The sequence below is a fragment of the Penicillium arizonense genome (genome assembly GCF_001773325.1).
Source record: "Penicillium arizonense strain CBS 141311 chromosome Unknown PENARI_contig005, whole genome shotgun sequence".
Lineage (NCBI taxonomy): Eukaryota > Fungi > Ascomycota > Eurotiomycetes > Eurotiales > Aspergillaceae > Penicillium > Penicillium arizonense.
In genome coordinates, this window is record NW_019173282.1 from 243,575 (window position 1) to 263,763 (window position 20,189).

Consider the following 20,189-nt stretch of genomic DNA (forward strand, 5'->3'; position numbering starts at 1 on the left):
CATGCGAGTCCAACTTCCGGCAGTGGTGCTTTCATTCGCTGCCTTTGCCTATGCCCAGATCACAGATGGTCTGAGTTTCGATGGCGGAGATGTTGTGAGTCTTCTTTGGGGCTTGGATAGTGAAACGCCTTCAAGTTACGACTTCTATCTTTGCGCCGGGGACGAAACCACGGATTCATACGTACGTTGCTCATTCGAGGCCCGCGTTTTATACATCGTGCTCATCACCATCTAGGACTCTCTATCACAAGTGATCAAGAATGGCGCTTATTCTTCTGGGGACGTGGTCTCCTTCCGAGTCGACCAGAGTGTTGGTGGGAATGAACTTAATGCATAGTAAGACGTGGCTCCCCTTGAAAGGTATCAAAGTCATTTTTAACTGACTAACGCTCCTGTGTTCAATCAGCTTCCTCAAGGTGGTTTCTACAGACACTCAAGAGTACTGGTCTGGATTTACATCTCACTTCACCCTACGAAACATGAAAGGCTCTTTCTCGCCCAAAGTAATGGAAGCGATCCAGACATTGAAGCCAAATCCCCCTATCGCAATCCCTTGGCCTGTAGTCCAGGATGACCATCTGCTCGAGGACGACGTTCCCTCAACCCTCAACATCTCGAGTCTCAGCCTTCCGTCGACCGGAACACTCTTGCAGTTCCCGACACCGACGGTCGAGAGTGACGCCAGTCACAATGAGTTACGGAAACGACAGGTGATGGCTATCGGCGGCGTTGGCGCTGGTGCCGCCGCAGCGGCCGTTGTTGACCAGCATACTGTCCCTTTCGGTGAGCAGACTGGCCTTACAAAGTATGCTCCCATGCCCAAGAGTGCTGGAACGACCATTGCAACTAGATCGGCTACTCCTCAGTATCCGCCTTTCCCATACTCAATTGCCACTGCCTATCTTGGGGCTCCGACTGTTCAGTACACGGATATGGCTTATGCCACATGGACAGCACAAAGCATTGAGAATACGGTATGTTTGACGCTTTATGTCTTGCGTTGTTTTCTAAAAATGCTAACTTTTCGCTAACTTCAGGCTGCTCCCGCTCCTCAACCCACTCTGGACAAGAGAATGCAGAAGTGGTTGGACCGTTGGAAGGATTAATTCTATTTCCCCGCCTTACTTTTGATGGGTATCTTTTTCTGGCGCTCACGTTCGCGTTAAGATATTCGAATTATGTGTTTTTATGGCCCGATGTCATGGCGTTGGAGTTTGTCGGCTCTTGGATGGCCTTACATTGTTTGAATTTTTGTGCTTATATCCCATCAGCCTTTACATTGAAACAGTATCCAATATTAATGGGAAAATCAACACGCCTATCTCTATCCAATGCAGTCGAGCGCAATAAATCCTTCGTATAGGTTGTTCGTTGAATGCGTATAATCAATGATCGGGCGAGTTGCTATTTATTTTCACTTCCACTCATCCAGCGCCGGTGTCAATGATGGTGTCACTGGGTGACTGACTAGATCTTCAGGGTGGAACGAGATGTTCTCCCGCATCGCCACATAATCACTATCGGCATAGCCAAGTAGCGTTTCGATCTCTGTGCTGCGGTGTCCCTTGATATGCGCGATTTCAAGGCTGCCATAGTTCACCAAAGCGCGACCAACTTCCTTGGGCTCCTGGGCGTGGTGGTAAAAGTCCCCGTTCAGAGCGTCGGGAGATGGACGCTCAACAACAACTAGACGAACAGCTTCTTGTTGCCCAAAATGACCTTCAACTCCAACCACTCCAGCTGGGAGCAGGTTCGCCTTATTCAAAAGGGCATTGTAGGCCCCGTGATCGATGAATAAAGTACCGTGCGGGTAGAGCCCGTGAAGCAGCCAGAATGTTCGTGACTGAACCGGCGTACCAGACCGAAGGAATCTGGTATGGAGAGGGGCTGTTGGGGCCGCATCTTGTTCATTTGCCGTGCCCTTGGAGCGAGCCTCAATGTGTTGCAGATACTTCACGATCTCGTGAACATTCCCTGGCTTTGAGCTCTTGGTAATAACGGTTGTTACACCGGCACTTGTTCCCAGTTTGGCAGCCACAATCTTCGTACTCATGCCTCCAGTTCCAAGTGAGGAACCGGCCGATGAGACATCGGCCTCGAGAGAGGCAATGTCGGACACGACTTCAATGGGCTTTGCGTCAGGGTTAGTTCGGGGATTCGCAGTATAAAGACAATCGACGTCAGTCATCAAGAAAAGGTAGTCGGCTTTGACCATGGCCGCTGTAATCGCAGAAAGGGTATCATTGTCGCCAAATTTAATTTCCTCGGAATATTGTCAGACGGTCGACGATATAAAACAAGGTTGGTGCTCTTACAGAAACAGCCAGGGTATCATTTTCGTTCACAATAGGAATCACTCCCATGTCGAACAGCTGTCCAAAGGTATTTTGGGCGTTGACATATTGGGTCCTCTGGATTAAATGAATGTTAGCGTTGCAAACGAATATTCAGCACCACACATACATCCGCAATATCATTTCTCGTTAGAAGAATTTGGGCTACAGGGACGCGGAGATGCGAAAAGAGGTTGTCCCAAAGACTCATCAGCCGACACTGGCCAACTGCAGCGAGTGCCTAAAACAGTTGATTAGCTTCCATATTGAACACATTTCGGACTAGCGCATCACTCTACGCCCCAGCTTCTCCTACCTGTATCCGTGGAAGATATGTTGGTCTTTCATCCACATCCATCCTGCGGAGACCAACCCCCACCGCGCCGGACGATACAAGAACAACCCGGTGGCCATCTCTGTGGAGTTTGGCCACTGTTTCCACGATCAACGTTAATATGGACAGGATTGGCTCGTGTGTCTTTTCGTCAACGATTGAACTCGTCCCTGTTGCAACGAAAACCGAAGCTGTCAGTATTGCATTGCGAACATCCAAGTATAGATTCCACGCACCTAGTTTAATCACAATTGTGAGGCCTGACGGTGCTGACATGATGTCGAGTCCAGTCAATCCAAATGGACCTCGCAGTCAACCAAGAAGAGAAACAAAATAAAGACAGAGACACTTGTTGACTGCCTGCGGCAATTGTCCGCGGAGGAGTCACTTTTTGTCCGATCCCGGACGATTCTGCCACTGAACACCGCCCGCTGCGGAGGTTCTTCGTGTGTTGCGCGCAACCATCAGACAATCCAGAGTCACAATTCACGATGACAGACTCCCAGTCTCCAGGTGTGTCTGCGCCTACAAATGGAAAGCCCGACACCACAGGTTTCATCCCTGGTGATGACACCTGGACCCAATTCCGCAACATCTATTCCATTCTCACCGGTAAGATGTCAAACGAAGGCATTGAGAAGTTCCGTGTCGCGCGAGACACCCGAAATGAAGCCGCGGATTGCAAGCGTTGTGAAGATCAGCGCGATTACCTTCTCCAATTTAGTGAGTTACTCGCCGTGGCGCCATCCGAGGCTGCAGACTTACATGATCATTACACAGGTCCTACCATCCGTTTCCTTAGTGAAAGCATTCAACAATTAGGAGGCGATCTCCATAATCACAATATCTATTGCCGCCGCTGTACGGATCGGAAGGGTGGTGGTTTCGATCCAGAGTATGGCATCTTGATTTGCGCAAATGAGATGAAGGACCAGGGACACCTCGAGGACACAATGGCCCATGAGATGGTTCATGCCTTTGACCACCTGAGATTCAAGGTCAATTGGTCTGATAACCTGCGGCACGCAGCTTGTACAGAGGTATATAATTGTTTACATTTGCTCTACTGAGTTACGGCTGCTAACTCTATCTAGATTCGGGCCAGTTCGCTCAGCGGCGAATGCAGATGGGCGCGCGAGTTCTTCAGGAGAGGACAGTGGAAACTCACACAGCAGCATCAGGAATGTGTCCGTAGAAGAGCCATTCTCTCTGTGAAGGCTCGCCCGACCTGCAAAGACGAAGCCCATGCCGAAAAGGTTGTCAATGAGGTCTGGGATAGCTGCTTCAGAGATACCCGGCCATTTGATGAGATCTACCGATGATACCACCACTCCCTTGTTTGTCATTCAGCCCTATACGATTCTCCACACTTGTATCATAGATATGTTTGTTTGAATGTACCATATTTCATTGGCGACGTTGGAAACAAAATAAAAGATCCACATATCGCCATATCATGAACATCTCTCTCAACTAGACTCCAAAAACAGACCAACACGCCCAAAAATGCTCAAAAGACCAGAAACACACAAGACTCCATATGGGGGTTAGAAACAGCAGAACAAAAAGAACACCGGAACACCTAGAGACCAGTTATGCAAGGTCATTCATGCTTTCTCGGTCTTGGAGGTACCAGAGCTCCGTTTCACAGTCTGCTCCTCCTTCGCGCAGTGCTTGACAATCCAGGGATGGCGTTGGATCTCATCGAGAGGAATTCGCTTCGCAGGATCAAGAACCAGCAGCTACAAAGTATTAGCGAACGAACGATATGTGTAGAAATGTGCAAGCTCACCTTCTTGATGAGGTCTTTTGCCTCAGGGCTCACAAAGGACGGAACCGACATATCAGCCCGGCTAATCCTCCGTTGGGTCATAATCGGAGTATCCTCAAATGGTGCCTCACCAACCAAGAACTCATAAGTCAAAACACCCAGACTCCACAAGTCTATTTTCTCGCTGTAGTAGTTGGTCTGGGAGCCACTGTGCAGCATCTCTGGGGGCAGGTAGTCGAGAGTTCCGCACATCGTCTGGCGTCGGTTGTTGGGGGCGTGCACACTCCATCCGAAGTCACTGATTTTGATCTCTCCGTGAATGCCAACAAGAATGTTCTCGGGCTTAATATCACGGTGCATAACGTGCTTCTTGTGAAGGTACTTCAATGCCGCAGCCATCTGGGCGATGTATTGGGCAGCCTTCCATTCCGGGAATCTGTGTTCCTTGCGAAGGTGCTTGTAAAGCTCTCCACGACCGGCGAACTCGAGAATCAAGAAGATACGCTTGCTGTCATGAAAGTGACCGTAGAGCCTCAACACGTTGGGGTGTCGCAAGTTACTTTGAATCTCGATCTCACGGCGGACTTGCTTCTGGACTCCACCCTGTTGGAGTTCGGACTTGTGCAGCACCTTCAGTGCGCAGACAAAACCGGATGAACGTTCTTTAGCAAGATACACTCGTCCAAACTTCCCCTTTCCGAGGGGTTTGCCGATTTCGAACATGCCCAGATGCAGTTCTCTCGGTACGGCCGGCTGTTCATGAAGAGAAGATGTGCGCTTCTCGCCGTTTTCATCGGTGTTTCGGGACACCAACGTTCCATGACCTTTTCCCGGCGATGGGGGAAGATTCATAGCATTGACCTTGTTGTCATTGTTGTTTTGGAGGGCCAGCTTCAGTAATTGCGCTCGATTTGAGTTACTGTTTGTCTGTGAGATGCCTGCAGAGGCAGATCCCTGAACTCATATCAGCAAGTTGTATCCGGCACAATGGGTAGTGACAAGTACCTTCTTTCCATAGGTCCGCTCACTGCTTCCCTCTTTCTCGTCTTTGACGGACAAATGCTCAAAGCGAGATTCAAGCGTCTTAGTCGCCATGGTGAGACTCGGCTGTGTGGGTATCGAACTAAAGGGACGAGCAAAGAGAGAATGAGAAGAGAAGCAAATATAAAGATCAGATCTTGGTAGTATTAGTCGAATGCAATCATGATTTGCTTAATTGTCGTTTGGCGTTGGTCGATGGGAGGAGATCGCAAAGATGGAGAGAGAGGCAGAAGCTCGGGTGTTTGGACGATCCCGTGCGCGTCACCCGGGCAACCTCACTGCTTATGTCATTCTTGTATCTTTCTGTCTATACCGCCTTTCTCTCCGCCTTGGGAGCTAGAGTGCATTGAATGACATTCATACAGTGTTTGGGTTCTTTAACCGAAGGATATGCATGTCATTAAAGCGCAAAAAACTTGTCCCACCAAAGTCTACAGTATCACTATCCAGAAAATACCCAGGCTTTGCGAATCGCCCACCCATTCTGCCTTACAAAACACTTCTGGGCGGTCGGTCCGCCTCTTTCTCCGTCCGCGGGGTTATCGCTATCAGCTCCGATCGCGAACATTTATAGATCCTCAAGTGCACTCTCTCGAGTTGATCGTACTTACTAGCTGCGATAACTGCGAGCCTCGTCCATGATGGCCACAACACATGCTACGATATCTTCAGAGGCGAAGAAGCCAAACACGATTCGCATCAATGGATTTGTGATCTCAACACAGAAACTACCCATCCTTAAAGCCGACCCGATTGAGGAAATGACACAAAAGCTGGGAATCGCACCTCCGGAGATGATCTTTGGTGACAACTATGTTGCAATCGAGTCTGAGCAGGGTGATTGGGGCATTAACTTCAATGCATTTGATGCCTTGGACTTGGTGGACAAGACCGGCCAATCTATGCTTCAGGTCGCATACTCAAGAGAATGGCAAAAGAGCAGGTATTGGCATATGTCTTGGCATTTCCATCCATATGATCATTGAGACTAATTGTTTTGGAATTGCAGAGAGAAAACCCACGAAGGCATTAAAGAGGTCGTGAAGCCATTCGACTGGTCCTACAGCACCGACTACAAGGGCACTCTTCATCCTAACTCACGCCCATTCGAGGAAACAACGAAATCCATCCCGATCGAGCTATTGAAACGTCCAGACCCCATCGTATTTTTCGATGAGGTTGTGCTTTACGAGGACGAACTGGCCGATAACGGAATTACGATGTTGTCTTGCAAAATCCGAGTGATGCCAGGAAGACTTCTTCTACTTTCAAGGCTATTCATGAGACTGGATAACGTCCTGATCCGACTTCGAGACACCCGAGTCTACGTAGACTTCGAAACCCGTGAGGTTATTCGGGAATATTTGTCCAAGGAGTGTGATTATGGGAAAGTCCGCGAGGTATGTCATTCTCAATGGCTTTGATTGAAGGTCTGCTGACTTGCAAACTACCTACAGATGCTAGCAGCCACTAGGGATGATATCCCGGCTTTCTTGAGAGATGCCAACCGACTTTCAGAGATTCTCCCTGTTGTGGAACAGCGCACTGAGCGAGTGGTGCTGAGCGGTTGAGGATCTACATCTTGCTTTTTCGTGGCATGCCGTTGCCCTGATTTCTAATATGGATACCAGCTTGACTTTTGGCCCTCGAGCCATTGGGATTCTGCATCGGTACCCGCACCAGACTTCCACGAATGAAACATATCGACAACATGGTGTGTCTGGGAAACAAGGACCCGTAATGTTTCAGATTCACAAATAGGGTCTTACTTAGACTTGGAGGTGCAGTACTGTGATACGTTTAATGATTAAACCCATCAACAGCGGATTCAATTTTACAAGCAAACGTGCTAAAACTTACTGACTCCACTGCTTGCAGTTTATGCGTTGGGAAGCCAAATTCGTAGTGGCTTGCAAAAGAATATAGACGTGGACCAGGTTTACGTACACGTATAGGATTGAGTTTGAAGTTATATACAAACTTAAAAGGTCTGCATTTTATGTAAAATACGGGATGTCGTTGAAACAGAGAAAGGAGAAAGGAGAAAAAAGAAAAGAAACAAAGAGAAACCAATATAGGTATTTAAAAATCCTTACACTAAAGAGAATGCATACTGTCCACGTTGGGTAACGATACTGTATATTCAAACAAACAGTGCAAACAACACGGTTATCAGAAAAAGATGCAAGTCGCAAATCACGATAGACCAATTCACCCCAATCATCAGCAATGTCGTCCAGGAGATTGTCAACACTATGGGCGCGCGAAATGCGCGGGTCCCAGACGTCCTACATTTCCCAATGTGCTCATTGCATTCCCTCAACAACGCCCCTGGTATCCGCCTCATGCCCGTCTATGCGGTCGACTCGATCCTCATTGCGCCCGAGCTTCGCCATTCGATCGTATTCGCAGGGCAAGGTCGCCGACTTGGCCAAGAACTTCTCCCGCCGGCCAGGAACTGCCGCTGAAACCTATGTCGCATATGGCATGACCCAGAAGCTATTTGAGGCTTGCTCTAGCCAAGCGGACTACAAAATCCCTCAAGCATCGCAGAAAGGTGCAGAAGTTCCTAAGACGGCAGCCGGGGAAGATCTTGGTGTTGGAGAGGGCTGGTGGTATAGAGGTGAGCTGAACATTTGTCGTGGCTTTAACCACTATCGTTTCGTTTGGAAAGCAACTAATTGTGGACACTGCTGCAGAACTCGGTCTTAAGCCAACGTTCTCTACATGGTCCCAGGTGACTTTCCTTCACATGTACCTCTTGACAGTCCGTCTTCGTGCCCTTCCCTACCGTGAAAGCGTTACCACCTACTCCCGCCATCTGATCGACCACTTTTCGCACGAGGCAGAACACCGAATGGACGTGTACCATGATCTGGGAAGCCGCACAATCCGCAATAAATACTTAAAGGATCTTTTCATTCAATGGCGTGGAATCATCGCCGCATATGATGAGGGATTGGCCAAGGGTGATGCGGTTCTCGGAGCCGCTGTCTGGAGAAACCTTTGGAAAGGCAGCCAGACTGGGCCCGATGGAGAAGAGATTGACTGGGCCAAGGTTGCCCAGGTGGTGGTATACATCCGGCGAGTCTTGTCGGAGCTCGCAAAGAAGGACGAGGTTGATCTTGTTTTTGCGATTGGAAGCGCCGACAAGAAGACCCGTGGTATTTTCGGTTACTCCGAGGCGGACAAGAAGCTTGTTGAGTCGAGCAAATAAAGGGGATGTCGGACTGGAATGTGCGAAATCCCACCTGGCGTTTCTTTGGGGCATTCGTTTCATGTAGACGTATAGTGGATTATCACTTGGACTTCGAACATGTACAATACTAATTAAGTTAACGTTACCCTACTCTTCTTGCATATTGAATCATTTATGATGTTAACCTTATTATTTCTAGTAAAGAAACGACTAAAAGAAGTGATATGATGACTTAGTTGTCTTTCTTGCCGAAAAGATCCTTTTCCACCATGCCGCGGCAGATGGGGTGGTAGAAGTCCTTGTACTTCTCGAAAGTTTCGAGGGCAACAGGACGGTTGATCTTTTGGAGATTGCGGAAGCTAGAAGAGTCAGTGTCAGTGTTCCAAACATCTTAGACTGGGGTTGGAGATGTCTTACAGAGGTCGCACAAACTTCATCCGTCCAATGCGGCCGAGCAACTCAGTCGTCGGTTCGATGACGCTGTCATCCCCGGCCTTCATGCCAACCTGGAAATAAAGGTTGGAAACTTCAATGTTCTCACTCTTGGACAAGCCGTAGACATCACCCATCAGTTTCGAGATCTCCGGACTGAGCGGTTTTTCCAACAGGAGTATCTGTTCCAGGAAGACAACCAATTGGTTTGCAGTCAGGCCCTCGATATCGCTGGCTTGAGGCTTAAAGGAAGACCCGGGAAGAGACTGCCATTTCTTGGAAAGCCCATAGACGACGTCCACAAGCGATGTGTCGAAGCTTGGCTTGGGCGGCAAGCCCGGTGCATAGAACCACTTATCCCAATCTAGATCGTTCAGGAGCTTGGATGATTCGGCATCCGACTCGAAGAAGTCCAAGAGTGTGGCCTTGAATTCATAGGAGTCTAGAGATTTGCACTTGAACATTGTGAAGTACTGGGAAGAACGTTAAAGAGGGCGGAAAAGGCAAGAGAGAATCGACGTACGTGAGGGATGAATTTGTCAAACTTCGGCTTTCCAACAAGGTTCTCAAGGTAGAACAGGAAGTTAAAGCCCTTCTCGTAAGGGATGCTGGAGAATGCATCATCGGGGTCCTTACCCTTCAGGTCCACAATGAGTTTAGTGAACTCGTGGTCATTACCAAAGTGCTCGACAGCATCTGTCAGAGACTTCCATCCAATGATGGCTGAGAAGTGGCGGTACGCTTCGCCGTGGCTGCGAAAGTTAGCATATCCTCTGTGAGAGATACAGAACCTTATAGACGTACATAGCAGCCAAAATCTGTGAAATGGTTAGTAAAATGGCCGAAGAAAGTTTTCAATGTAACTTACCCGTCGCTCTAGGTAAACGGTCCAACCTTCGTTCAGCCAAAAATGCTCCCAAGAGGCATTGGTGACGAGGTTACCGCTCCAACTGTGAGCCAGTTCATGTGCAATAACATCGATGTTTTCACGATCCTGAAAATGTCAGCGTCTTGTCATCAAGGATTATACCAAGGTATGGACATACCTTGGAGATGATACTTGGGGTTGCGAAAGTGAAGATTGGGTTCTCCATGCCACCATAGGGGAAACTGGGCGGCAAGATCAAGACATTGTACTCGCCCCAGGCATAGGGATAGACAATTTTCTACGTTATATCAGTATTTGACCGTTCAGACAAGTACATCATACGTGTTTACCTCGATCGTGGTGATGAAATTCTCGGTATCAGCTTCGAGTTCCCATTTGCATTCATCCAGCTTGTCGGGGCTGGTAGCGACGACACTTCGGGGTCCAATGGGAGCCTCCGAAACATCTCTGTGAGCTTCAAGTCAGTATATACAAGGGATGTTGAGAGCAACAGCGGCTTTCTTACCCACTAGCGATGGCGAAGAGATAGCTGGGAATCGGCACCGACTGGTGGAATCGATACAGCTGGTGCTCGGACTTGGATTCCGAGGATTCGCGAATGGGCAGACCACTGGTCATGACCGGAAGAGGGGAAGTGATGTTGAAATCAAAGGTGCTCTTGACATCTGGAGTATCCTGACAAGGGAAGATAGACCGGGCATGGATTGCCTGGCATTGAGAGACTAGGACACGATATTGTCAGTAGAGTTGCAGGGCATTGGTGCCGACATATCACCTACACATGTACGGATGCTTCTTGTTCGAGGTTTGTGCCGGGGTCAGCCATTGCAGCGCCGTGCACTTCTCTGTAGTTTTCACGGCAATCTATAATTGGATGAGATGAAGCTATATAGAAGGTCGTGCAAAACATACGTCAACCTCAACGGTACCATCCAGCTCGACACCTTGCTCAAGACGAATCTTCAACGGAACTCCGAAGGGTTCCAGCGGGGGCAGCAACTCCCACTTGGATGGCTGGCCATTCACCTTCACGGTGCCAATGTCGAGATGGCTGGTATCCAGAATAATCTCGCGAGACTCGGCATTGGTGATGGATTTGAATCGATGAACGACATTGCCCACCAGCTTCTTCTGGTCGAACAGAATATCGAAATTGGCGGTGATGTGGGTAGAACGCCAGTTGTTGTAGTTACTCACGGTATTCGGATCCCGAGGATTGGTCACCATATTGCGGACTTGATTAAAGCGCACAGTGATTGAAGCAGAGTGTAAAGTCAAGAAATTGAAGCTCCGGAAAGAAGCCGATTTCCAGGCCGAAGTCATGAGGTTGTATCGGGGAGGGTCTTTTTGGTTCCGTCTCTAAGCGTGAACATGACTCAGATCACCAACATTCATATTTGTAACTGTAGCTGGGTTACTGGAGAGTCAAGTAGTGTAGATACTACTAGTAACTGTAGAGAATTGACTTTCTTATAGATCCCAACTCTACGCTTTGGGCTGGTGTTTATCCCTGTGCGATGTATACAAACTAGGGAGAGTCACCGTCACACCCCCTTTTCTCTCTCTTTCTCCCTCTCTATCTCTGTTGATTTCTCTAAAACCCTCGTCTTGCTCATCTTGAGTTATTTATCATCTTTTCTGGCATTCTCGATACTCCCCGCATTGTTCTTTTTTTCTCTCATTCGCCCACCGCCCCACGGGCCACCCCTGAAGTAGTGTGGATGGGTTCGGCCCCTGACCTCTGACATCCCCATAGAGCGTCTGCTATTCTTAGGGTGTTTTGGTATTCCTAGAGCCTTGCGACCCTGTCGCTTGAGGTTTGTCGTGCGCTTCGCATAAACCCTCGATCTGTGAGTGCTTCCCTGCTTCCCCCCACACAATGCGTCCCATATCTGATCGGTTCCACTAGGTTCAATTGCATGAAACGATGTCTCCCTGTCAAGCGACTGCCTTGCTATAACTTCCCAAATCCTGCGATTTACGAAGCGATGCGTTAAGACGAGCGGTTCTCAAAGGATCTCCACGAAGCATACGATCACTTCAGCACTTCCGAAGAATGAGCGAAGACACCAAGGACGTGGTTCCCAATACCCAATTCTCCTACCAACTGTGTTTATCCAGCTGCGCATAGTGTCGGGAGGAAACAACTACTTGCGCTCCTATACCGAAACTCCCCTTGCTAGATATTTAAAATTGACCGCTCGTTGAACATCTATCTCTCGATTCCTCTATCGCTTTGCGAAAATGATTCACCACTCAGCATTGGAGGATGAAAACCATTTGTCCTATCCTCGACGTCCGTCGGAACCCCTCGCATCGGACATACCCTCGGCACCGCCCCCTAACAGACCGTCCTCTCGTTCGTCACGGCCAGGCTCTCGGACTCGACTGGTGAAGCCATCAGGCGCAGTTACACCCACTGGTCTGGGGGTGCTCACAGAAAACGTGGCAAACTTTCCTCCGGAGGGCCTTGGTCCCACCAGTCCTATCAAAGAGGGGCTGGGTAGTTTAAATCGGTGGTCTCAGTCCACAGCATCCAGCAAGAGCCCGTCAGAATATACTGGTCATGGACGAGGGAGCTCGAAGGCGTCTATCTCGGGCTACATACGCGGGCGGGGGAGCCACAGCCCCCAGCGCCCCCCCGAGATGAATGGCCTTCCAATGCTCAACCTCCCAGCGCTTGAGAGGTCTCCAATATTCAATGCCGACTCAACTTCACCACAACTCGACCTTTCATTCACAGCCTCGAGCAATCTTTTCCACCCGTCCACAAGTGCTCCGAGGGCAGATGTTCAAACAACCCATTCCTATCAAGTCCCACAAGATCACGTTGCGCGAACCAGTGGGGGCTCCATCTCCTTCAATGATTTAGAGGGGGATTCAGAGACCCGGCAGCACGGTCACACCCAAAAGGCGATGCTTTCAAAGGCACTCCAGAAAGCAAACACGGCGGTTCTGCTTGACAATGCTGCCAATTTCGAGGGTGCTATGGATGCTTACTCTGATGCTTGCAATCTATTGCAGCTTGTCATGCTCCGTAGCAATGGAGGCGACGAAGAAAAGCTCAAACTACAAGAAATCCGTGATACTTATATGATACGAGTAACGGAGCTTCAGCGTATGGACTTCCCTCTCCCTGAGAGCGATGATAAGGCTCTCCCTGAGCGTCCTCTCAGCCAAGAGTCGTACGGAGAGTTGCTTCATTCGGTAAACGATGATTCTCAAATCGAGAGCCAGCAGAGCTCCGCTCATTCTAGCTTTGGGTTCCACCAGATACCACTGGAAGAGACAAAAGAATTTTCCTTGGAAGCACTTCCTCCTCGGCGCCAATCCTTAAAACCTTCCGCGATGGAAGATCATCCCCGATCTCTGACACTGCCAATGAATAACCAAGAAACCAACGAATCTACTTCGTGGCTGGACACGATTGACGAATCAGGTGCCTCGTCACCATCATCGGCGAATTCAAAAGCGTCATCAGTCTATCTTCGTCGTCGGACAAGTCGCCGCCTCAGCAATGACACTGAAGCTGAGTTTGATGCTGCTCTCGATGCAGCCGTCGAAGCTGCATATGATGAAGGTCTAGAGCCAGTGATAGAATATAATGAAGATGAGAATGATGAAAATGATGTGGTTGCGAATGCGCACCGGAACATTGAGTTGGCGAAGCAAAGGGTGCGAGAGGCAGAAAGAGAGGCAGAGGCAATGAATCGTGGCCGCGAAATGCGCCGAATCCAGGACCAGACACCGGACCCCATTGCCCGTACTTCAGAATATCTGGACGACGAAGCAGAGGAAGAAGAGCGCCTGCTAGAGGAAATGACCAAGGGCTACGTGATGGATGACTTTGAATTCGGGATCTCATCCAAGTCGGCTCTTCCTCGGGAATCGGGTTCTAGCAACGTGTCTGGCAGGACATGGGAAAGCTCCGCAACATCCAATGTCGCCAGCACAGGTGCGGCACTGTCGACTCTTGCGGAAGATGACATTCTGCCATTAGACGACCATATCATTCCTCCACACGTCTTTCCCTCTTCGCCTCCATCTTCTGCCTTGCCACCTCTTCCACTATCGTCTGATTTCCCTGCCCCCAAGCGGACCTCAATGTCAAACCGTGCTGGCTCTATTAGCTCTGTTACCGGTCCGGGGGTTCGAGCCCGGAGACTATCCAGCCTGAACACCCGCGAGCTCAAAATTGAAACGAATGCCCGCTCTCGAGCGGATTCCAATACGTCTGGCCTAGAAAGCTTTGCCACCCCCATGACCAGCCGCCCACCGGCGCCATTGCCCAAAGACGAGCCTTCTGCAGATCCTCCTCGGGCTTCTACTCCAAGCTCCCGTTCCAATTTACATCCCACACAGCGTAACCCGTCGGTGGGTTCGTTTATGGAAAATATCAATCTCGCCAAAGCTCGCACTCATGAGGATGATGAGGCTGAACTTCCACCTTTGCCGCCATCCGCGCGACCTATGGGCAAAGTACCTTCGGCTCCAGATGGATTGGATAAAGCACAATCCAATACAAGAGCCTTCCGGGGCCGGAATGCCTCAGTCCCAATCCAGATACCTGACACTGCACCAGAATCTCCAAGTACTCCATGGAGCGGTGCATTCCCTGCTCTGGATACCCAGAAGGCTGCAATGGCAGGCAGCATTCCCGTTATGCCTACCCCAACCCTTGCCAACTTCAACTTCAACCAGAATGGTTTGCCAACTAGCGGGATGAACCTGTTTGACAGCAATATTCACTCTCCTACTGCTCTTGGCCGTCCAAACTCACTGGTTTCTAACGCACCGCTTCCTCTGGAACCCTGCCCGGAGTCCTTCCTCCTCCGCCCATTTTGGCTGATGAGGTGTCTCTACCAAACGCTCGCACATCCCCATGGTGGCTACTTATCAGAGAAGCTCTTCATCCCGCGAGATGTCTGGCGCGTGAAAAATGTTAAACTCAAAGCCCTCGAAGAGAAAGTGTCCAACTGTGACCTTCTGACTGCTGCTCTGCTAAAATTGGCCCAGGTCGATACATATGACGCAGACGCAGTTTTAGAAGAGATGCAGTCGTTTGAAAGTGTTCTCGACCAAGTTCAGGGCTTTTTGTCCAAAAAGCTTGGTAACGAGGTTGGTGTACAGGCCTCCATGCCACTATTTAAGCCAGCTTCGACACCCGATGAGCCTGCTCACGTTGAAAGTGCGCCTAACAAATCATACCTGACATGGAAAAGAATTCGGGCAAAGACCTCTGGGTTGGGGACAACCACTCCAACACCGAGTGCACGCGAAAGTAATAAAGACAATCTGACCCTCAACTCTGTCCCTATGACATCTGTGCAGGGAACACACGCAAAGCGCAATGTCACCCAGCTTGAGTTCTCTGGGCCCAATGCAAACTATATGGGGGCATTGGCGCGGCTTTTCGATGCTGCCCAAGTGCTGGGTAAGAGTTATTGCGGCGTGTTGAAGTTCATTCAAGCTAACATATCAAACAGAGCAAATTGCCCAGCAGGTTGAGGATCCTGGCCTCAAACACTCGTCTCCTACCCATGTTGGCCTGGAGCTCAGCACACGACATGCTGCCGAGTTCTTCGGCTTTTACATTTGCCGTTTCGCACTGGCTGATGTGAGCTTGATGCTTGATAAGTTCATTAAGCGTGGTAGCGAATGGGTGTTGGTCTAGGAAGTATATGAAGCCATACGATAATCACCCTTTGGCGATTCAATGCCTGGAGTTTACTGCGTTTTCATGTTACATGCCCATATTTCTGATGTCCATATTGATCTCCTCATGTCTTTGAGATACCATGATGTTTAACCGTGAAATATTTGATGATTTAAGAACATAATTGTCATGAAAGGGGATTGTATGTATTGCTGTTTGGATTTCTTCTCTTACTCATATAAACCGTTTCCCCCACTCTGCTATCATCGCTGATCTGCTTCGCCTGTTTTGTTTCAGTCTATCAGAATCCGATTGTTTTGACATAGTGAAATGAATAGAAGCATACCATGCGTACCCGACAAGTTACAATGCTTTTAGTGCCCAGACAACTTTCATACCCACGAACCACACGAGTTACTTAGAGAAAAGAACCAGGGACTCATCCTCCCGTTATGTACAACATATGATACATATTGACCCAGGTATAACCTTAGTGCAGAATCAGAGGCACATACCGGCCGATCGAAGACAAATCTGCCGTCGTCTCTCAGCGTCTCGAATTATCTCAGCAGAAAGTTTCAAACTCGGTGCTAGGTGCGCATATCTCTCTACCTCACCTACAACACTCGCTATGATGGAATCCATTCTTGGACCAGGTGGGAGCAGGGTGGAGAGGGAAGGAGACATAGTGGCACCCATGATCAACAGGGTCTGTGAAACCATTGATAGGGCACCCTGCCATAGGTATGGAAGGTGGCCTTCGCGGTGACTGGTGATGTGCTCCAGTTGGCGAAGTGTTGCGTCCAAGCATCGCCGGCAACATTCCCTCACCCCGGAATCCGTTCCAGCCTGTTCGTTCTCAAAGACAGCCAAGATATATGGACGGTATATTATGGTACGACATGCATTGTAACGAAGCCTCAGTACCGTTTGGACTGGGTTGGAAAGAGGTGCCTGTGTCAGAGGGAACTGCACCGGGCCTGGGAGGCTCTCGTACCACTGTGACAGCTGGAAATCGAGCTCGGAGACAATTGGGCCGAGGGATGAAAGAGTATGGGTGCGGTCTTTCTGATAGATGATATGGCTGACGCGATTGAGGAGTCTTCGCAGCGCGATCTCTGCTAGAAAATACCAAAGCTCCTCACGCCCGGCAGCTTCCTCTCTGAATCTGGTCGTCCGGCTTTCTTTGCCTTGGTCATTATCTCCATCTTCCTCGTCATCTTCATCCTCTGCGTCTTCATCTTCGAATCCCCCGGGGAGATCCACCCGTTCCTCGAAATGAACGATACCAGAATGTGGAAGGTCCAACTCTGCGAGAAGGTCACTTTCAAACAATAGGGCATTCCAATACACTCTGACACTCAACTCCCTCCATTGGTTAGGGATTCGGTTGGGATTGCCAAATAATAGTTGCAATTTCATGCTCACATTCGATAGCAAGGTCCAGGCTTCCAGAGGCCGCACGAGGTAGAATAAGTATGCAGATGCTAGGACCATGCATTGTGTTGAGAACACGGTGTTTCGCATCATGACTGATGGTAACACGCTCCATGCAGCTGCGAAGTAGGGCAGCCCCGGTGGTTCACGATCTGGTGGGACGAACGAGATACTGCCGCTATGGCTGGCACTTCCTAGGGCTAAGACCAGCAAGACAAGGCAGCTCATCGGTCCTTCCTGAAATCCCTGTGCGAGGGCAGTCTGATAATATCGATTCCAGGTAAAAGGGTTCACGCATGCGTACCAGACGTTGCCATGGTTGAAAAAGGCCTGGGCATATGTGGACGCATTCGTCAAATCGAACCCTGAGTTTGGTGTCATCCGCAGTGGCTCGCGGGCCATCTCTAGCTGTAGTAGGTGCTGTGGATCATAGGCCACAGATACCAAGTCCCGAATCAATGGCCATTGTAGAAGATGCAGGGCCGGAGTGGTGTGCATCTTTGGCATCGTGGAAATGCTTATACTGGCCGGTGGGTTGACCCAGGACCCGAGTCCAACGGCGGACAATCTACCAGGCACCGGCAATCCACCAGATGCTCTGGCTAACGTTTCATCACTACCGAGATTGGTATCGTTGCTGGTGGCCGGGGAAGTCGAAGACAAGGCCATGTGAGACCCTTGGCCTGCCAAACTCGAATGCAGTAGTCCTTCGATTCTGGCCAGATGATCCAAAATGAGCCTGTCACCAGCATCTAGTTTGATTCCAGGTTCTCGGTACACACATTCTGCGTTCAAATCGGAGCAGAGTTGACACTTGGGACGAGCCCCGTTGCACCGAGTCTTGCGCAGCCGGCATATTTGACACTACATTGCACCAGTTCAGTCAATCTGCCGTGTCTTCCACAATGTCAAAGGCGCTTACAGCTATTGTTGCCCGTCGTCGGGGATATTCAGCAGCCTCGGAATTGGAGCGCTTTTTCTTGCCCAGGGAAGTGTCACTGGCTGTAAAGTCTGCAGCAAGGTCTGCCTCTTTCTCTGGGGGCATTTCCATGATGGCAAATCTCGGAGAGTTTCCTTTGTGTCTTAGAACGTAGTCCAATGTTCATACCACTCCAAACCGATATGGCGGGGTGGTTGACTGTGAGCATCAGACCATAGTGAACAATACGAAGGCTAGAGTATGAAAAGGGCAAATATTGTAAAAAGACGAGAAAACAGAGCAAATTTTTAAAAGATAAGATGCCAATGCTGCTGGGGATGGAGCCGGGCATTAATGAATGCGTAGGGCTGCTTTCACGAAATGTCTAAGATAGCTCGCCTAACTCGACGCGGAGCGGTTCCGTGACAGGACGGGCATGCCCAGTGTGGTGGCATGGGAAGGAAAGAAAGACATTCGACAAGACTAGAAAAGGGACAAGGCAATAAGTGCTAAGTTGTAGGCTGTAAATTGCATGTCGCAAGTTAACTTTACTCGTCGTAGAAAGGAAGTTGGTCCACGTGCACGCGTCCCAAACAACGCGTCGATCTCTCCCTTAAACTTAACGGCACTTTCTTCTTTACTCGACATCTAATCATAAATCATGCCGCGCCCTGCCCCGAAACGAAGCCGCACAAAAGGCCAGCCAGTCAGAAATGCGACAGAAGAACCGACGCAGCAAAATGACCCTGTATCCAAATCGCCTGCGCAACCTGAGCGCGGCTCGGTCCTGGATCCACGACAGGCATTATGCAGCCAAACGCCCTTGACCAAGAGTTATGAACAAGCGATTGAGTCTTCTCCCACCGGGGACCGAGCAGGCACAGGCAGTCGACCTGGGACTGGAAGTCGCCCTCCTACGAGGTCGCGCGGTTATTCCTCGACATTATCCTTTGCTGGCCGCAAAGGCGACACAAGCTCCCGAATTCCTGGCACACCTGGCTTCGAAAGCTCAGTTCTCAGTAACTTCAGACGGCGACCGCGACAGCAGAGTATCCTGCAGATGATGCAAGCTGAAGATGACTCTTCCGAATTGGACGACGATGACTTCCTTGGTGGACTCAGCCCTGACGATGAATCTACGCCGCTCAACCTTTCCAGGGGAAAATCACTTCTGATTAAACCTTCCGAAGACTCGCCATCACGATCCGAATCACCGCTTTCCTCGCCCGAGGGGTCGCGCAAGCGCAAGCGCATGACCCAAGAGATACAGGTGCCTCAATCACCTATACAATCGCCTATCAATGTGGTGAAAGATACTCCAACTGCAACACCGATCCAGCTCGACGACTCTTTAACTCATGCAGCTGAGGATGCTGAGGCCGAGGTACCTGAGCAAGAGGAGGAAGAGGAGGAAGTTGAGCGAGTCGAGGATACGCAGCAGTCTCAACAATACCCAGACATCTTCAGCCAGACTATGCTACCGCCCACCAGTAGTCCCATGCGAAGTCCTGCTGGCTCCGCTGCAGTGACTGGTGACTCTACACCCACTGCGTCGCAGCCTGCAGCCAGAAAGAAGTCCAAGGCCCCAACCTACCTATCGACGGCGAGTTTACAAGACAGGCTTTTGCCTAGGCGCCGCCGACGCAAGAACAGAGCTGGCGACGACTTTGACGTCCCTAGTGACGAAAGTGATGACCAACACGATGCGGCATCTGGCGATGAAGACGAACTGAGCTACCCATCAAGGCGGCCATCCAGGCGAAAGGCAAGCTCCAGAAAACCCAAGCCATTGGCCAATGCACAGGATAAGTCAAGACTCAACAATCCGAGGCAGTGGAATGCAAACGAGAAGCCAGCCAAATCCGAAGCAGCCCGAAAAGCGCCTACAACATACTCGCGGTCTCGCGGCAGTATAGGTGTCGAAAAGGAAAAGGAAAACGAAATGCTCGCTCTATCGTCACCATCCTCCTCGCCCTTGTCATCACCGCCTGATTCCGACGTGTCTGATAATGAGTCTGCTGGAACGGAGCCCACGCCTCGTTGCGTAAGCGATGAGTTGCGCGCGGCTGTCAAGAAATTTGCAGAGGTTGATCAATGGGAGATGGAGTTTGAAGATGTGTCTGCCTCTGAGACGCTAGGCAGTCCATCGCGATAGTCCTCGTTTTGACGTGTAACGAA

General features: G+C 49.9%; 10 protein-coding genes across 10 annotated transcripts; 6 read left to right on the forward strand and 4 right to left on the reverse strand.

The window, feature by feature from the left end:
• Position 1: 1 nt before the first annotated feature.
• PENARI_c005G09873 (putative beta-1,6-glucan biosynthesis protein (Knh1)) lies at positions 2–1,106 on the forward strand (the record flags this gene model as incomplete). Its single annotated transcript, XM_022629972.1, has 4 exons — positions 2–181; positions 236–336; positions 407–974; positions 1,038–1,106. The coding sequence occupies 4 exons, from the start codon at positions 2–4 to the stop codon at positions 1,104–1,106; spliced, it is 918 nt and encodes a 305-aa protein (XP_022490620.1).
• A 308-nt stretch (positions 1,107–1,414) lies between these two features.
• On the reverse strand, positions 1,415–2,943 carry PENARI_c005G05622 (glutamate 5-kinase; the record flags this gene model as incomplete). The annotated part of the gene is made up of 5 exons (XM_022629756.1): positions 1,415–2,263; positions 2,316–2,411; positions 2,464–2,574; positions 2,650–2,837; positions 2,904–2,943. The coding sequence occupies 5 exons, from the start codon at positions 2,941–2,943 to the stop codon at positions 1,415–1,417; spliced, it is 1,284 nt and encodes a 427-aa protein (XP_022490599.1).
• A 215-nt stretch (positions 2,944–3,158) lies between these two features.
• On the forward strand, positions 3,159–3,989 carry PENARI_c005G01310 (mitochondrial inner membrane protease ATP23; the record flags this gene model as incomplete). The annotated part of the gene is made up of 3 exons (XM_022629572.1): positions 3,159–3,390; positions 3,448–3,707; positions 3,762–3,989. The coding sequence occupies 3 exons, from the start codon at positions 3,159–3,161 to the stop codon at positions 3,987–3,989; spliced, it is 720 nt and encodes a 239-aa protein (XP_022490468.1).
• Positions 3,990–4,274: 285 nt separating this feature from the next.
• PENARI_c005G11223 (aurora family serine/threonine-protein kinase) lies at positions 4,275–5,533 on the reverse strand (the record flags this gene model as incomplete). Its single annotated transcript, XM_022630037.1, has 3 exons — positions 4,275–4,409; positions 4,460–5,392; positions 5,444–5,533. 3 exons carry the CDS (start codon positions 5,531–5,533, stop codon positions 4,275–4,277), a joined length of 1,158 nt encoding a protein of 385 aa, XP_022490094.1.
• A 587-nt stretch (positions 5,534–6,120) lies between these two features.
• On the forward strand, positions 6,121–7,050 carry PENARI_c005G09903 (TIP41 family protein; the record flags this gene model as incomplete). The annotated part of the gene is made up of 3 exons (XM_022629975.1): positions 6,121–6,422; positions 6,489–6,879; positions 6,937–7,050. 3 exons carry the CDS (start codon positions 6,121–6,123, stop codon positions 7,048–7,050), a joined length of 807 nt encoding a protein of 268 aa, XP_022490438.1.
• A 684-nt stretch (positions 7,051–7,734) lies between these two features.
• Positions 7,735–8,696, forward strand: PENARI_c005G07914 (uncharacterized protein; the record flags this gene model as incomplete). The annotated part of the gene is made up of 3 exons (XM_022629876.1): positions 7,735–7,839; positions 7,892–8,102; positions 8,179–8,696. The coding sequence occupies 3 exons, from the start codon at positions 7,735–7,737 to the stop codon at positions 8,694–8,696; spliced, it is 834 nt and encodes a 277-aa protein (XP_022490092.1).
• A 214-nt stretch (positions 8,697–8,910) lies between these two features.
• On the reverse strand, positions 8,911–11,226 carry PENARI_c005G04253 (bifunctional aminopeptidase/epoxide hydrolase; the record flags this gene model as incomplete). Its single annotated transcript, XM_022629700.1, has 10 exons — positions 8,911–9,037; positions 9,096–9,583; positions 9,634–9,862; positions 9,915–9,928; positions 9,979–10,104; positions 10,157–10,276; positions 10,329–10,446; positions 10,505–10,721; positions 10,779–10,863; positions 10,912–11,226. The coding sequence occupies 10 exons, from the start codon at positions 11,224–11,226 to the stop codon at positions 8,911–8,913; spliced, it is 1,839 nt and encodes a 612-aa protein (XP_022490559.1).
• Positions 11,227–12,243: 1,017 nt separating this feature from the next.
• PENARI_c005G04281 (uncharacterized protein) lies at positions 12,244–15,673 on the forward strand (the record flags this gene model as incomplete). Its single annotated transcript, XM_022629702.1, has 2 exons — positions 12,244–15,433; positions 15,486–15,673. 2 exons carry the CDS (start codon positions 12,244–12,246, stop codon positions 15,671–15,673), a joined length of 3,378 nt encoding a protein of 1,125 aa, XP_022490382.1.
• A 483-nt stretch (positions 15,674–16,156) lies between these two features.
• On the reverse strand, positions 16,157–18,143 carry PENARI_c005G04465 (Zn(II)2Cys6 transcription factor; the record flags this gene model as incomplete). The annotated part of the gene is made up of 2 exons (XM_022629714.1): positions 16,157–17,956; positions 18,015–18,143. 2 exons carry the CDS (start codon positions 18,141–18,143, stop codon positions 16,157–16,159), a joined length of 1,929 nt encoding a protein of 642 aa, XP_022490432.1.
• A 529-nt stretch (positions 18,144–18,672) lies between these two features.
• On the forward strand, positions 18,673–20,166 carry PENARI_c005G06940 (uncharacterized protein; the record flags this gene model as incomplete). The annotated part of the gene is made up of 1 exon (XM_022629826.1): positions 18,673–20,166. The coding sequence occupies one exon, from the start codon at positions 18,673–18,675 to the stop codon at positions 20,164–20,166; it is 1,494 nt and encodes a 497-aa protein (XP_022490078.1).
• Positions 20,167–20,189: the final 23 nt, after the last annotated feature.